General features: G+C 36.9%; 1 protein-coding gene across 5 annotated transcripts in view; it reads left to right on the plus strand.

Annotated features, from left to right (window-relative positions):
- Positions 1–18352, plus strand: part of LOC310735409 (adhesion G protein-coupled receptor D2) — a 60999-nt gene that overhangs the window by 12341 nt on the left and 30306 nt on the right. For all 5 annotated transcript variants that reach the window (XM_083558140.1, XM_083558142.1, XM_083558143.1 and 2 more), the window contains exons 19-20: positions 557–672; positions 1545–1665. In XM_083558140.1, coding sequence (XP_083414266.1) covers positions 557–672; positions 1545–1665 — 237 coding nt within the window. The remainder of the gene's footprint in view (positions 1–556; positions 673–1544; positions 1666–18352) is intronic.

Consider the following 18352-nt stretch of genomic DNA (forward strand, 5'->3'; position numbering starts at 1 on the left):
TTTTCTCTATACAATTACTTTAATATATCAACCAGGCATAACTTTATGACCACTGATCAGGCATAACATTTTGACCACCTACCTAATATTGTGTTGATCCCCCTTTTGCTGCCAAAACAGTTCTGACCCATTGAGCTTTAACAGCATTAACTTATTTAGCAATTTAAGCTACTGGAGCTTGTGTGTTGGATGGGACCTCACGGACAAGCCTTCGCTCCCCACGTCCATCAATGAACCTCGGCCTCCCATGACCCTGTCTCCGGTTCACCACTGTTCCTTCTCTGGACCACTTTTGATAGATACTGACTGCAGCCCGGGAACAGCCCACAAGAGTTTTAGAGATGCTCTAACCCAGTCGTCTAGCAGTCACAATTTGGCCCTCGTTAAACTCGCTCAAATCCTTACGCTTTACCATTTTTGAGGATAAAGTGCTCACTATACTGGTCATAATTTTATGCCTGATCTTTATGTATATATACATATACACAGTTCCAGATTTTGTGGCAAGTGGTATTATATAAAGAAAATATAATCAAACATTCCTAATATCCTGCAGGTAAACATCATGGTACTGACCCGTGTGGTTATGATTACCATCTCCACAGCCAAGAGAAGATCTCTGATGATGGCAGACAGCACTAGTTCCATCGAACAGGTGTCTGATCAGATACGGTAAAGTTTCTTTCTCACTTAATTTCCCTGTCTGTTTCACGTGCATTTATTTTTATTTTATTTTTAATCATCTTTACTTACCACATGGTGGTGCAGTTTCTCAACCAGAGACTGCTTGTCCTCCTCCAACAATTATGGTTATGACCTTATTGATTTTCTTTATAAAACTGCCATGGAGTGATTTAACGTCCTTAAGTTTTGATAGCAATTAAAATAAATAAATAAAAAAGCGGATTTGCAGCCTATTAAACATTTTAAGCGTTTGACGCAAGTCCTGAACAAAATGAAACACCGCTCTTTTTTCGCGTTGAACATTCTCAAGTAAGTCTTATTGGCTCATAAATATTCCAGCTTCCTCTTGATATAGTAAACAGCCATAATAATTAAGCTGCCACACTCAAGCAGAATATTTCTGGCACTGTGAAAGTGAAAGCGCAGAATCCCGAAGTTGCATGTGACACGTTAAGGCCTCCTGAATAAGCAGTTTAACTGCGAATATCAATGCAGGCGTTGAAAGTCCTGCCGTCGGCAGGGAAAAATCTCACACCGGCTCCCTTCATCCGCCAGCTTCTCTCACAGCTGGTTCATTTTAGCAGTCACTCGAACTGGATGGTAATTTTATACTAAACAGAATTAAAAGTGATTTAGTGTGTAAATTGTCACAATGTGAGACTAAGCAGTAGCTCTTGTCGGGTTCGGAATGACCATGAAAGTTGCCAAGCTGCTCAGTAAGGGTGGAGATTGGCAGGACCTGGCAGAGGGATTAAGGAAAAAATATTTGTAAAGATTTTTTATTTTGTACCCATGTGTGAGTGTGTGTGTAAAATATATCCCACATACACTGATGAGAAAAGATCCGCTGTGTTTCACAGGGCGGCAGTAAAAGCAGTGCTGGTTTTGCTGCCAATTTTAGGCCTGACCTGGCTTTGTGGACTTCTTGTGCCTTTCTCCATCATCATGGCCTACCTTTTCATCCTCCTCAACTCACTACAGGTACATTTCATCCACCACTGTCTGTCTATCTCACTTTCTATATTTTATTTTTATTTTTTTAAGTCTTTCTCTTGTTTTCTGTCTCTGCCTTTCTCAATTGACCGCAATTCGATTGAGAATGGCAGTAGGAGTTTAGTTTGGAGAACGCTTGGAGCTTGGAGTATGTAATTTAATATAGTATCATTTATTAAATTTTTTTTCTCCCAACTGCAAAAAAAAAAAAAAAAAAAAAGGATTCATCTGAATAATATGAAGAAAATAGACAGTGGTGATATGTGCTTTATTAGTATCTGTTACTACTTCACACTAATGGTCACAAACCACAATAAAAACCAAACATTTTATTCTCTTCAGTCGATCTAAATATCCGATTTATGTCACATTACAGTCATTCACTAGAATAAATGTATAATTAATTTCTAATGCAAATCATACAAAAATATCGATGAGAGCAAATAGGAACTAAAACCCTAGAGACAATATAGTTTTACAATTTTATATCCGTAGAATTTGTAATTCTGCTTATAATGTACTGTTAACCTTATTCTTCTGTCTCACTCTCATCTATTAGTGTATATATTTATATATATATATATATATATATATATATAAAAAAAAAAAAAAAAAGACTACTCCACACACACTGTTCGATCGCCACGCTGGCTGTTCGTGCCGCTTAATCAGTCGCGTCTACAATAGAGCTGTAGATCGAACAGGGGAATCAATCGAGATGCAGCCTGAGTCAGATCATTAAACAGCATGCTATAAATAGTACTTTTTCTCTTGCATCTAATTACCAAAATATTTTTTCCACAGCAGTAATTAAGTTAGACAGACAGCGCATTCTTTTAAGGCCAAAAAAAGAACAAAAAAGTAGGTTTATGAAGTATTTTGGGTCTGATTATACCTCCTTGTGTCTGTTGGCGGTTCATAGAAACCTTTGAATTGTACAGAAATTAATTGTTGAAGTTTCCATATACACACCAAAAAAAGAATGAAATATTTAATTCGATAGACTGAGAGCTGAGTGAGTTCCGAGATGAGCAACAATCAGGGTTGTTTTTTTTTTTTTGTATGTGTGCAATAAATCGATTATTACCAGACTACAATCACCCGTTGCATGACAACCAACACTTTCCTTTCATCTCGCGACCATTCATTTTTCAGAGTAGCCTTGAATGCTCAGCTGTAACATCTGGATCTGTCGCATCCCAGCCTTCTTAAAGCATCGCTCACACGGGGAGTTGTTTAGTCATCATTCAAATGCAAATCACATACATTAGAAAAGACTAAGTATGACAGGCAGAGCCCTTATTTTTTTTCTTCTTTATGTAGGATGAAAAAAAATAAATAAAAAAATAAAAATATTTATTAACCACATTCAAATTTTTTTTTTTTCTGTTTTTTTTTTTTTTATTGTAATGAATATGAATGTAATAATTCCTATCATCACATTATTAGGTCAAGGATAATAACCTCAAGATGAAAAATAATACTTGTAATAATACTCGGCTCTATTTCATTTATTTAATATTCTTTTCTTGATGAGATTGTAGTCATTCTGAATGTTTATTAAATGTCATGAAAGGACAGAGTGTAAATGATTTTTCATTACATAAAAAACAGACATTAAAATATACAGTATATCGACTACGCATTTTCTGTAATAATAACTTCCACTCTTCTTGAAAGACTTTCCAGTAGATTTTGCTTGTGGAAATTTGTGCTCATTCAGCCACAAAGGTGAAATTAAAGTCAGGTATTGATGTAGGTGATGCCAGGAGGCCTGGGGTGCACTCAGCATTCCAATTCATTCCGAAGGTGTTCATTAGGGATCTATAGCAGGCCACTCAAGATCTTTCAACCAATTGTAAACCAAATCAGAACAGGTTTGTGTCTCCTAGTTCTGGACCTCCTATACAATTGTGAGTCTTCATGTTTGTGGTGACGGATTGAAAAACGTTGGAAAAGTCAGGTGTCAATACTTTTGTCCATATAGTAAATGTCTGTCTCTCTAATGATTAAGTTCTAGGGGTGGTTAAAAAAGAACCTCAAATCGATGACGCGAGAAAAGACATGCAACCTCGTATATAACACAAAGCATATTTATGGATAGTTCAGGGTGTATAAAGTGTGTGTTAATGTCCAGGCTTGGGATATTCATGTGGAATTATGAAGGAAGACGAACAGTAGACGTCTAGATGCAAAACCTAGGGTGTGTGCGCGCATGTGTGTGTGTGTGTGTGTGTGTGTGTGTTTATAAAATGCCCTACTAGATGTTTCATTGTATTTTCAATAGGTAGCGAAAACAACATAAAACTTAAGCTTGAGAGTTTTACTGTGAAATCAATAAAGCAGATAATGTTGACAAGCCCTTTTCATTGCTCACTCTCACTCTTATTGTTCTGGCCATCGTTTATCTCCCACGTACAAAATCGTTATTTATTATTTAAAATTAACGATTAATTAGTTAATAGTTATTTACTTTTTTATGTTTATTTTTTTTTTTTTAAATGTATTATTTTATCATTCTGTGGAATATTCATTTTGTCCTGCTTTGTCCTCCTTTTTCCTAATAATGATTTATTCTTATTTATTTTTATTAGACTTAAAAAAAAGGGAATGTATCCTTCATTATTATTAGCAGAATATTCATACTGAATCACTCTCTTTTTCCATCATTTTAATAAAAAGATTGTAAAATATTTGATATATTTGTTGATAGTGTATATTCTGCTCATATTATTAAATTTGAGACTGAGGAAGTACATGGTTCCAATATTCAGTTTGATGTTTGGAGAGAAAAAAAAACAGGCGGGTTAAATGATTTTGGTTCTATTTATGAACCCGGGAAACCATGCTTCGTGCCCTCCTTTATCACTCGGCAAGTGGAAGGTTGAGCGAGGAGGAAGCACTTGATTCGTCTATAAATCACCCGAGTCTCCGTCATCCAATCTCGGCGCAATGTCATTCAAAAGCCCACCACTATCTATTACCGGCGTATAATAGGCCCCCGCCATGCATTGTCTGTTGCATTATTAGCCCATAACTCCACCCTATCAATAACTTTAAGGATAAAGGGAGCAGAGGAGAAGGCCCGGGGTCACAAACTTTTTTTGGCCATGTGAAGCGTAGCACATGATGTTGTTTGCTGTTGATTTATTGAAGCATGTTAATAGGTGGGTAGTGTGAATTTTCACATAGTGACTGCTGTTTTATTTATTAATGTTTCCCTTTTTTACGGTATATTTGGTGAGGAGAACATCAGCGTTTATATTACGTTGCATTCTTGTCATTTTTATGCAGCTATATTCAGTTTAAGAAACATTTATTAGGTCTTTATATGCAGGTTTATCAATGAAATATATATTCAAAAAGGGATTTGTATGCAAAGTTTACACAGGCATAAATTTTTTTCTTTTTAATAATAAAAATTCTTTATTTTTATTTTTGGAAGATTTAAACATTTTCCTATATATTTAAATGTTATAAATATAATTTTATATATATATATATATATATATATATATATATATATATATATATATATATATATATATATATATAATATTTTTTATGTATTGTACTAGTGTTTTTAGACAAGTGTATATTTTTTAGTCTAACCTTTTTTGAACTAATCCCTTTTATTTCTATCTATTACTGGTGTTATCTATCTATCTATCTATCTATCTATCTATCTATCTATCTATCTATCTATCTATCTATCTATCTATCTATCTATCTATCTATCTATCTGAAAAAAATAATTGGAAGTATTTGAGCGATTTCTTGAGTTTTTTTTAAATTGGATGCAACTAGTTACTAGTAATATTATTATTAAATGCTTTTATTATAAACCCCCCCCCCCAAAAAAAAACCCCAACCTAAATGTCTATCTAGTTTAAAAATTATATTGAGACATTCTCATCTCTTTCTCTATTTTATGCATTTAATACGTCACTGTATTATTTGATAATATTTGTGGATATAATACACAATATTATCAGAATAATCGAATACTCCAGGTCCTGGTTTTCAGTATTCCGTTTTTTTACTGGTGTGTCTGGTCTTTCTGCCACATCCCCGGACTTAACGAGTGCACTCTTTCGCGTCAAACGTCTTAAAAAAAAAAAAAAAAAAAATTGCAACCTGTAAGAAAATGTAGCCTTGCGAGGAATCCGAGCAGCCCTCGTTCTCTGTCATGAACGAGGGGAATTTCAGCTCGATGGCGCACCCCTTAAAAAGCTTGTCGGACTTGGCACCCACCCACATTTATTTGCTTTGGAATTACCTGCCAGCTCCATTTAGTAATAACGTGTGTGTCATATGAAAGCAAACCATGCTGCTTGCCTGGCAGGAGACCGGGGAACTCATGACCCACTGGGCTTGACCTCATGACCTCCCTAAGAGAGCACAACACACACACACACACACACACACACACACACACACACACACACAATTACCGTTCCCCCTCTTTTCTCTAGTTTCAGACACCGCTCTGACACCCAAATTGTCCGTGTCAAAACAATACCTGTTTTATATTGCAGGCGAACCTGTCACCAGGTTTTAAAACAGAGGGGTGGCAAAGTGGAGTGGGTTCAACACGTCCATCTTTTTAACTCGAAGCAATTGAGCAGTACTGGCGGCAAAAAAAAATAAAATAATAATAATAAAAAACTTTACCACTGAAATTTCTCTTGTTATTTGTTCTAAATCTTTTCGGACAAAAATTAGCTGTAGCTGGAAATAACGTACATAATCAATTCAAAGATATTCAATCTGCTGTTTGAGCTTTTTATTTTTTTTTTTATTATTATTATTTAATACCAAGAGGAAACCCTGTTGTGCTATTTAAAAGATTTTTTATAATTTTTTGCATGAGTAATGTGTACAGAAGAGAACTGAACTAAGAGAAAAGAGGAGTTCTCAGCAGCGCTCTGTCTCATTGGCCTCTTGCCCTTCCTGGGCTGTCAGAGCGGGGCGCACCCCTCCCATGTCATTTCCTCCAGGAATAGCTGTTCTGCTCGGCCCCCCTAAAGAGTGTTTACCAGGACACGCTGATTCCTATTAATCTGGTTCTCGTCGACCGCATGGTGCTCGGAGGCAGAGAACCGGCGAAGGAGGCCCATGGTTTGTGTTAAGTGTTTGGCACTCTAGGTGGAGAAAAAAAAAAAAGCAGAAAGCCTGTCAAATCCTGTGTGACCAGTCTCAAGCCTCAAATCTTTACACTGTGCAGACGCACTCGTCCGCTTTGTTTTTTTTAGTAATTATCCTCATTGAGCGAAAGCATGTGCCAATCACAAGGCTTTGAATCGTGCACAGTACGCGGCCGAAACTCGCCCTAACGCCATTCGGGTGCACGTCAAGAAACCCCCCCCTCCCCGCCACCCTCGTGTTGAGTGAGCTCATTAGCCGATGAAGAAAAGCCAAGACAAGCATGAAATGATCGTAATGAGTAGCAGCAGTGACACTAACTGACACTAACTAGCTTTTAAGTGAGCGTAATTGATTATCGCGATTATCAAATGTAACACCCCCCCCCCCACCACCACCACCACCACCACCACACACACACACTCTTTCTTTTTTCCTCTCTTCCACAGTTTTATCAGTGGCCTGTAGCTTTATCAGTAGCTTTATCCAGACAAAACATTTCCACATTTGTCACGATTCAGGAGCGGAGAGACTTCCGCGCCGAGGAGGCAAGGGAATAAAACTACCGGGCCGGGACTGTGAGAAACAAAGAGACTGGAAAAAACGAAGATATATGAAGTCTTCATGGCGATGAGCTACCATTCGTTTTCACTTTGATCTCCCGCCATCCATAGTCAGCCGTGATTGCATGTGACGCTCACACAGGGCTCCCCCTGATAAGGATTGATGCGCTTCGGTGGGAGGGAGTTAACCTGCTGCCCATTCGGTTAGGGAGAGACGGCAGACAAAAGTTCCACCACGTTTGGAAATTCACACTCGGAACTTGTTTCAGCGATTATTTATGTATCCTGCATTCATTTTACAGCAAAAAGCTTTTTCGTTCGCGAAATACTTGATCCACATTCACGGTTTTTGTTCACACCCCACAACATCAACATGGCTCACGGTGTATTTCCCAGCCGTCATTCCTGCTATTTGTCACGCCGCACGAGCCTGGACCGAATTTGACGCCATGCCTTTCTCGCCGTCTTAAACGCTTAAACTTTTTTTTTTTTCTTCCCTCCCATCCGTGGAAACTTTGTAATTATTCAATGATTGACATTGCTTGTATAATTTCACGAGTTTTGACAAGCGGGGCCGCTCAGAAACGTCTCCTGGACACCTTAGTACCTTTAATTAAACAGCTTCTTGGCACACAGGCGCCGTTTTCCCTCGCCGCGTTCAAAGAGTGCGGTTTGACCCATGTGCTGAAAGTGTGTATCGGTTTTCGGCTGCCGATGTTTGACTTGGCCCTTCGATATGAAATTGTCTTGTTTAAAAACTGCTTTGTTTACAATTCTGTCTCTCCTTACCCCCTCTCTCACTTTCTCTCTCAAACACATGTGCACCAGGAGCTTTAGGGATGTTTTTTTATGCGGATTTCATTATCCGGATTTATACTTGTATGACACTTTTTTTATGACTTGTCTTTTTTTTAATTTCGGAGCTCACACTGTGTTTCTGTGTTCACACATACATACATATTCAAGTTATAGAACTATTAGTATATACATAACATTGGTATAGACATTTTGAATTTTCATGTTAATACATAATTTAGGCTATAATGCATTCTATACTGCAATTCCTTACACTGGCTTTTTAGTCTAGTAGGACATATTGTGTTATAAGAAATGAAAAATAATAGGCGTGGTCTGATTCAATTCTATTCAGTTCAGTTCAGTGGTCATTATTCCAAAGGAGCATTACAAAAAATAAAGAGGTTATAAGGTTTGAATTTCTAAGTTTAGTGCCTATAATTTTTTTTGTGAGGGCCACATAATTTTTCCTTTCTTCAATGGGGGCCGGGTCGATCTATAACATAAAATGTCATGGGCCAAAGTGACTACCAGTATTCAATTACGCACTGTGCAGACATTAACATCATAAATTTTTTTATTTTTTTTTTAAGAATAATTGCTATTGAAATCAAAACTTTTACTTAATTAGGTCGACCGATTTTACTGAGTCTGATCACTGAGTTTGATTGTACTTGCCAATAACTGATTAAATCAACCGATAATGGATCAAAACAAATATACACTCTATGCAAAATAGTACTGAACTTTAACTACAACTATATAAAAAGTACTGAATCATGAAAATGTGTTAAAGCCAATAAATATGAATATATTCATTAATAAATATAATTACATAAATTATAGGTATTAAAAATTGCTCTCTCCATGCAGTGCACAGTTTCACCTGTGAAAACAAACAGCACATGGCATCAGTGCTTCGCCCCTAGAGGCCACTTTTGTAATGACAGCGGATCTAAAGTCGGAAAAACTATATTGTAATGGATTTTTTCCAATAGCCAATAGTTTCAACTATTGGTGCCTCGACCTCTATTATTAACTAATTGAAATTTTAGTTTGAAAGCCGACCTTTATTATCAAATACAGATATTATTAGTAAAACTTTCAGAATATGTCTTTGCCATTGTTAAAACGGTTGTTACAAATGTGGGGGCCGTAGTTTGGGGACCCCTGGCCTATAAGTTTGTTATTTATAAGTTAAATCTTTAATGAGAAAGCCTGCGGCTACAAAAGCTCCTACAGATGATATGAGGAAGAAACCTTGAGAGGAACCAGACTCATAAGGGAAACCCATCCTTATCTGGGTGCCACCAAATATCCATTTAATACAGTTCCCTCATTGTTGATACTGTTCAGTGACTTACATTTTAATTTACCCTTACAATTAAGGGCCTTGTTCAAGGACTAAATGGTGACAGTTTAGTGGTGGTGGGATTTGAACTGACGACCTTCTGATCAGAAGTTCAACATGTTCATGCATACTGCAGCACTGAGCCATTGTAGCAGACTGTTTATTTTAATTACAGTCCAAATCCATCCTCAAAGTTCTTGAGTTGCACAGAAACCTCATGGATCTCTAGACTGTTCATGTGGAGCCATCCTAAGCTGCACATAGTGGCAATTAAAGAGAACCTAATGTGAGCAGACCACTCTGGTTTGACCCTGCTAGTAAAAAATACTAGTAAAATCGTTTCGCCGGCGTCATAACTGTCGTCATGGGCTGCGTCTCAAATTTCAAAATGACACTACATTACTTTATTAACACTCACTTTAATAGAAAACTTGTGCTGGTTAGTTAAAAAAAAAAAAAAGGGTGATTTGAGACCAAACCTAAACAGTTACCAAATAGTTGGAGGCTTGCAATTGTAGAAAAGGTCTTTCGATGCAGTAGCATGAAATTATACCTTCACTTTAACTAAAAGAACCAAAGCCAAAGCCAGCTGATGTGAGGACCATGAAGATATGCTTTACATGAGTTAAAGAATATGTAAGATCTTCAGTAGAATTCTCTAGAGCTCTGATCTCAATCCATTTGAACACCTTTGAGATAGATTGGAATGCTAACTGCAACCCAGGCCACCTCACTTCACCTTCATCAGTACCTGACGCCCTTTTGTATGAATGAGCACAAATCTCCACAAGCACACTCCAAAACCTAGTGGAACATCTAGAAGAATTGAGGTTATTGTTATGAGTTAACTGGGAATAAATGTGCAATGGGATGTTCAGAAAGCACACACAAACTTTATCGTCAGATGTCCACAAATTTTTGCCTATGTAGTTTACATTCTTTCGACGGTTACAATATATAATAGATATGCACCCTATTTATTTGAATAGGTTTATTTGACTGATCCCTAATATACTGTAGGAATTCTCAACTACACTAATGAAAAGTTGTCAGGCATTGAGATCAGTGGATTTAAATTATGGTTGAATGTTACAAAATATCCATTTAGCACTTCAGATTTTCTGATGTAATTTAAACGATTACATCACCGTCAGTAAGACCAGAACACTGTTTTAACCACCAAACGCAAAAAAGGAGGACGTCGAAACAGAAATCGAGTCTGTTAATTATAATGTTAAGAAAAAAGTGCAAATCACAAGCACGCAGTTACAAGAAACAAATGATGCGACCTGTGTCAGATCGGTTTCCTATTAAAGCACGTCCCAGTATTTCATTCCTTGTATTTATGTAAATGTACGTATCTGCCTATAGTGATTAACATCACTTGCATTATAGCAGCAGTAAATATTAGTTTTCATTTTTGGAGCATGAAACGAACGAGTAATGAAATGAATGATGAAATGAGAATGAATGAAATTGATTAAATAATGTGTATTTTCGGGGATTTTTTTATTTCTAATTTATACTACAGGGCATTTTGTAATGTAATTCCTCACATTCCCACGTCAACTTTAATTGTTCTTTTTTTTGTAACGTAAACTAGGTTTAAAAAAAAAAAAAAAAAAGTGGCTTATCAAGTTACTGAAGCTTGACCTCGGACAGTACAGACACTGGAGACTCTAGACATCTAATAGAAAGTGGCACCTTATTAAAAATTAAACATTTATTTATTAATCTGTAAACCCAATTGGGGTCTAACAAATGTAAATTTAATTTAATTCATTTACTGAATTTAATTTGTGGCAATTTAATCAATTAATCAATTTAATCAGTATGTGTATTGCATTAAATGTATTTATTAGATACATTTTTTTCTATATTAATTATATGTATAAAATATTACTAAATAAAATTTTATTAAATATTATAATTTAATAAAATTTGTCTACAATCCTGTAGACAGAACTGCTCTCAGAGCTGAGAGAAACGCATCTTTGGACCAATCAGATTTCCGCAGCAGTAAAAAACGAACCAATGAACAAGCGTGCGCTACCGTGGGAAGACAGAACTGTTCTCCCCCCCCAACGCACTTTCGAAAATTCCTCCTTAATTCACACTGATTTCCGTTACACGTTTTACGGCGCAGGCAGCAAATCGCTCCACGATGTACTCGTCCCACAGTGCATTTGGCGTCGCAGAGATTTGGCTTCGGATCCGAGCTCTAGTCGTTGACTTTGCAGCGAAACCCAACTCTCCTATCATGCCATTGTTTAATAAAAAGAAGAAGCACTTTTTTTTTTGCGCTAAAAGGCCCACAAATGTGGGTATTATTATCAAGCACGATTGTTATCGTTGTGTCAGATTGGAGAGGACGGCGAGGTATTTCTGTTGTATACACGGTTGCACGCAGCGCTAGTGGGAACATCTGTTTTGCGCTTGTTGTTCCTCTTGGCTGCTTTTCAATTGGATTTCCTCAAGCAGGTCCAAGAGCTGTCACCTCTGCCAGGCTCTGTTAGCCATCACTGCTGGCCCCTATATTAAGGAGGTGTTTCAGGGCTAAGTTAATAACTCTCCCCTTCTCCCTCCTCCTCCTCCTCCCCCGAATGCCTCTGCGATGGTGCTCCTCAACTCACTTGACTCCTCATGGGGTGGCCTGTGGATCTCCTCCATCCTTCTCTATCTCTCTGGACTGATTTTTCCACACCCCCCCCTTTCATTGCCACAGGCGTTCTGCATTGTGGACTATGTTAGCCTCTCTCTCTCTCTCTCTCTCTCTCGCCAATTCTATAGACAAAAGTATTGGGACACCTGATTTTCTTTCAAAATATCCACAACCCCACTTTAAAATCTAGTGGAACATCTTCCAGAAGAGTAAAGATTATGATCACTGCAAATAATTTATAACGTGGAATAGAATGTTCGTGGAAAAAAAAGCACATGCAAATCATATGTTCAGGAGTCCACAAACTTTTATCCATATAACGTATATTAGCTTACAAGGTTTGTAAGTGTAAAAAAAAAAGATTTTCTCTTTCTTTTTTTTCCCCCCTCTTCTTCTCTCATGACATTTTTCTCCATAATTAGCTTCTCTTTAATGCTTTCTGAACCGCCCCGGCAGTTGTCGCCTCCCGTCTCTCTCCGGCTGTTTAAAACCCTCCCTCTGTTCAAAAGCCGCTCGCGGTCCTCTCCTTGGAGTCGCTTGGACCACTCGCGTGTCGATTGATGCAAATGAAGGCGTTCCGTTAAACCACCAGTTCGAAGAGCAACAGCAAAACTATTAGGGGGACCTTTAAGGCAGCAGGTGGTCCAGCTGTGAAATTTCATCAGCATGCCATTTTTACTTCGATTCTCAGTAGAAAGAGAATTGTTTAGATATGTGTTTTAACACATTACATTAAAAAGCTAATTTTATTATTATTATTATTATTTTTTAAGAATCGAGTCTTGTGGCCTTTTTTTGCCAGATACAGTTTTTATTTTAAAAAGCTATAAACATATGCGTGGCAATGGATTCCTATATTTTGAAATAATCTGTGTCTGTTTTAAATATTCAGAAAAAAACTTGCAAGGTGATGTGAGGAGCCCTTGGATGTAGTCAGTGTTCTAATTCATCCCAAAAGGGTGAGGTCAGAGCTCTACAGCAGGCCATTCAAGATTTCCAGCCCATGTATCTTCATGGAACTGGCTTTGTATACAGGGGCATTGTCATGCTGGATACACGTTTGGGTCTTCTAGATCAAGTGAAGGGGAAATCTTATGCTCCCACATCCAAAGACATCTTATAGAACTTGTTGTGGGAACAGTTTGGGGGAAGAACCACATATGGCTGGATAAAATGTCAGATGTCACAATACTCTTGTCCATATCGTGTATATCAGAATCAGAATAATCTCTATTGCAAGTATTGTTGGTTGCATGCAAAAGAAATTTGTCATGGGGTGCTGGTGCTATACAAAAACATGTAAAACTATCAGAAGTAGGAAAATAAAATAAAATAATAAAGATATGAACTATGCAGTTTGTGCAGGGGATGTAAAGTGTGGCAGTGGAAATTATAACGTGTGGCAGTGCATTGACTATTTTTCCCCAAATAAGTTCAAGGTGCAGGGTTGCGTTATAGTGGCCCTGTTGATTAACCCATATGAAATGAACAGTGTTTATTTTAAATGAAAGCAGGTCAGAGATGATAGTCGGTTATACAATATGTTTGGTCTTCTGACGGTTCGAGTATATTGACATTAATAAACGCTCAACATTCCTTATATTCATAAAACCATGTGTAGCCTGTTTTTAAGGCCAAAATCTACTTTGCTATACACAAGTCTTTCTTTAAATCTTCAAAAAAAAACCAAAAAAAACCAACGTAATTTTAATAACACTAACAACTGTACAGACGTAGGGATCGAAAGAGATGTTTCGCCCCGTCTACCTAACATTCTGCAGGCGAACTCCGAATGTGGAAACAAATCTCAACAACCGTGATGAATCAGATCAAAAACGGATAAACAAATTTGCTCTGCAAATAAACACTAATCACATTACAACCATGTTGTAACCTACAGTTTGCACTAATCTTTTCTGTCTCACTGAAATACAGCATAGAGTAGCCAGCTAATGAAACCAATCAGTTGCAGATTTTTTTTGTTATTTATTTATGGCTGCTTTATCCTGGTCTGGAATAGGATTTTTCCTCAGAAAGCAGACGTGTTTTTCCTGAACCTGAGTTAAGGATCAAACTGTGTACCATGTATTTCATATTTAAGCTAAATGTATTGTTTTAAATGTTCATAGGAGCAGGATTTTGTTGTTATTTTTACTTTTCCGAGTGCTTAATGCTCACATGCCCCTATATAAAAAACTTGTAGAGCAGATTCATTGGTCACAAACTGATCAATTGATATAATAATAATAATAATAATAATAATAATAATAATAATAATAAAAAAAAAAAACAGCAGGTTCACTAGTGTGTGTGTGTGTGTGTGTGTGTGACCTGATGCTACCTGTGTTCAGTTTATTCTATCTTGTGTTATAACCTGTCGAAGACTTGAATTATGTCAAGAGCTCCCAGGTTGCCAGATTGTACTCGTCAATAGGTGATGGAGGAACAAAAGTACTTGAGTTATATTTTGTTTTTGTAATGTTGCTTTCATTTTTTTTTTTTTTGTTGCCCTTTTTTTCACCTTAGGAAGCATTTTGTCTCTTATTACTGTAATTACAGCCACATGCATAAGGTCCTCCCGGTCAAACGAGGAAAAAATCCCCACTCACTTGACCTTGTACAACTTGAAATACCAAATAAAAACAGACGTATAGCCGAATTTCACCTGAATAATCTGACAAAGCGTAAAACGAGTGTAAAAGCCTGTTCGCTTCAGTTTCGCTAAGAAGCTTTTTTTTTTTTTTTTTTTGAGACCTTGGAAATAAGTTCATTGAATTTACCAGACAAAAAAAAATGAGGCCACTACAGTAAATTAGGCCGTTAGCACTTGATTATTATTTTTTTCCCCACACACCACAGAGTTATTTGTTTTCCTAATAATAGCTCACGGGGTCTAATTTATTCATCACAAGAAACGCGCGGGAACAGACAGCGAACAGGTTGAGCTGTTCATCCAGAAACGTCCTCGTGCAAAATCTTGTATCGCATCCAGCTGTTTTTGCGGCAGCGGTGCGCCGAGTGCAATTTTGATTCCCGCTGTTTAAAGTTGCCCTGAGTGTAACCTCCACCCAGCCTTCAACTCCTGTGTGAAATCTTTACCATAACACACACACACACACACACACACACACACACACACACACACACACACACACACACACACACACACACACACACACACACACACACACACACACACACACACACACACACACGAAACTCCCTGTGTCAACTCTGGGCGCTATTTGCAAAATTAAGAAACTGTTTTCGGATTGAGAACATGACAGTTTCTTCATTTGTGTCATTTTGGTTATAAAAATAGTAGTTTATTAGACTTTATTAGAGATTTTATATTTGATTTGATTTAATTAATTAATTAATAATACACAGTGGTGGATAAAGTACACCAATTTCTAGCTTTTAAATGTATCAAAAGTAAAAATCCTGATCTGTAAGGACTACACTCTATGGACAAAACCTTTGTGGACCCCCACTGGTGGACAGTAACGAATTATATCTGTACTTTACTTAAGTATTTCCATTAGTTGAGATTTTGACTTTGAAATGTAGTGAAATTAAAGATTTTTTTCCAAAGTAGCTGAAAAGAAGGTTTTGGGCTCTTGATAAATGTATTAGATCAGTGTTTGACTCAATATCATTCTATTAACAGATCGGTGTCCTGAGAGTCACATTAGAGTCTTTTGACATAAACAGAGTTAATTAAGTTGATTAGTCTCGTGACAAAAAATTATAATAGAAACATTGCAGCTGTAATACATCATAGTACTTCGGATACTAAAGTACATTTCAAGGCAAATACTTTTGTACTTGTGTGTGGAAGTTTAAAAAAAAAACACAACCTGACACTATCTGATGTAGGTGAGTTGAGAAAACCTTGCAGTGCACTCACATTTCCAATTCCTTCAAGTACGGTCGAGAGTCAGGGGAAAAAAAAAATTCAAAAATCATGCTTCCACACCTGAAGACATCCTATACAATTGGGTGGTCATTTTTATGGTAATCATTTGGGATAAGAACCATGTATGTCTGAAAACGACAGGTGTCCAAATACTTTTGGCCATGTAGTTTAGTTATAGATTGTAAAAACTACATTAAACAGCAAAGGATCCTTGTCTTTTACACTATAATGTTAATATCCAAACATTGCTCCAATGTAAACAGACGTATTTTCTTTTTTGCAAAAATTTTAAATTTTTCCTGTCAATCACAGCAGGTCAGTTCTAGGGTATGAGGAAGATGAGGATGATGTTCTAGTATGTTTACGCTGCCTGGAGCCTCGACCTGAGGAGTCTGATCTGTGGGTTGGGTGGGGACAGTCAGGTGATCAAATCATTGCATTATTAGTGCTGTAAATAATAATAAAATCTGCAGGAACTCTGGTCCTGTTAATCCGCGGTAAACACTGCGATGTCACAAGGCATCACATCCACACAGGTGACAGAAAGCTGTCTCACTCCCTACTCTACCTCCTCCACCCTTCACCTAGACACCGCGTCTCTTTAATCACGGTTCTCATCTCGCTACATTGAAATTTCGGGTTACCAAGGACGGCATCATAAATAAAAATGGCTTTGTGTGGATTTTTTTTCGGCGCAACTTTTTTTCCCCCTGCATTAGAGGAGAGTGTCGGGGAGAAAAAAATAAAATAAAAGACGAGGTGGTCATCTGTGAAAAATTTATTATCATTTATTACACTGGGGCAGGAGAGGGAAAGTAAGTAAAAGCTCAAAGGTGCACATCCATAAAGGAAGGAATGAGAGACACCTAAGTGAAAAGCAAGGTGAATTTCTGGATTTTGTCGTCCCGTAATGAGGAGCGAGAGCCTTTATTCCTGCACGCTCTGTTTAGATAGAGCACCGTAAGTGCTGACTGGACGACTCTAAACTCTGGATTTATCAGGGGAAAAAAACAAAACAAAAAACGGCATTCTAGTTTTCAGTATTTATTTAAAAAATTTTTTTTTTAAACTACACACTTAGAAACCCATCGCTCCGCTGGAGGAGGGGAGTAACGAGTTAGATTTACTTTAGAGTTAGTTTTTTTTTCTTTGTTATTGCACTTTAATTAGTAAAGGTGTTTCTTCAATTAAAAATAACTAGTTTAAAATGTATATTGTTTTGCCCTTTTCCATTCCACTGGAATTCCCCCCTCCCCCCCGTAAATTTTTTTTAAGTAAATCTTAAATGAAATAATTGACACCATTTAGATTTTTTGACCCGCAACTTGTTCTTAAGTAAAATTGTAATTGAAGTAACAGCACTTTTACTCAAGTAGAATAATGTATTACTATTTCCACCTCAGCGATTTGCTACAACATTATAAAACATCCCATACAATTGTTTTGGAAAAAAATTCAGGTGTCCCAATACTTTCGTCTGTATAGTGTATGTGGATTGATTAATATATTCATCATATTTGTTTTATTCATTAGAGATTATTGAGTGTGAAGAAAATTTTTTCTTTCTACAAACAAGCTTTTGTGTAACAAACATGTTCCATGTTGAAGTTAAAGGTTTTTCACAGAATCATACAAAGCCCAAGAATCTCCAGAACACCCAGAAGCATCACTCGTGTTTTGTTTTGTAGTGTGTTTTGTTTTGTGGTTATGGAAATGAAATCACTGCACTACATCTCAGTCTCATGGGTGCATGTTTACAGAGAACAATGTTTACCAGAAATTTTTTTTTTTTTTTACCCATGCAATTGTTTTCTAATTAATTTCCTATGTAATTTATGTAATTAATGCACAGACACTTTGTTTTGATCTAGAGCCATACTTTGAAAGCAGCATCGCGAGTCGCCCCGCGTCCGTTTCCGAAGAGTTACGTTCCGAGAGTTCAAAAGGAACAAAACCAAAAAACAAAACGCATTTACATTTGCTCCATTTTTATACTTGTTTTGTACTCAAATTAACACTTGTAAGCAATTCAGCTTTTTTTTTTTTTTTTTTTTTGATGCTATGTATTTTTAATTCCATTACATTCTAATTGCTTCTTGTTTTTTTCTGTAACAAGTATGAGGAATGTTGTTTCTCACTTTGTTAGGATACAACAAAATGTAATTAGAAATAAGAGGCACGATCAAAAACATGGTAATTCGTTTGGATCGCAAAAAAGGAAATGGAAGTTTTTCGCCGCT

Source organism: Silurus aristotelis (assembly GCF_946808225.1).
Source record: "Silurus aristotelis genome assembly, chromosome: 13".
NCBI classification, from domain to species: Eukaryota; Metazoa; Chordata; class Actinopteri; order Siluriformes; family Siluridae; genus Silurus; species Silurus aristotelis.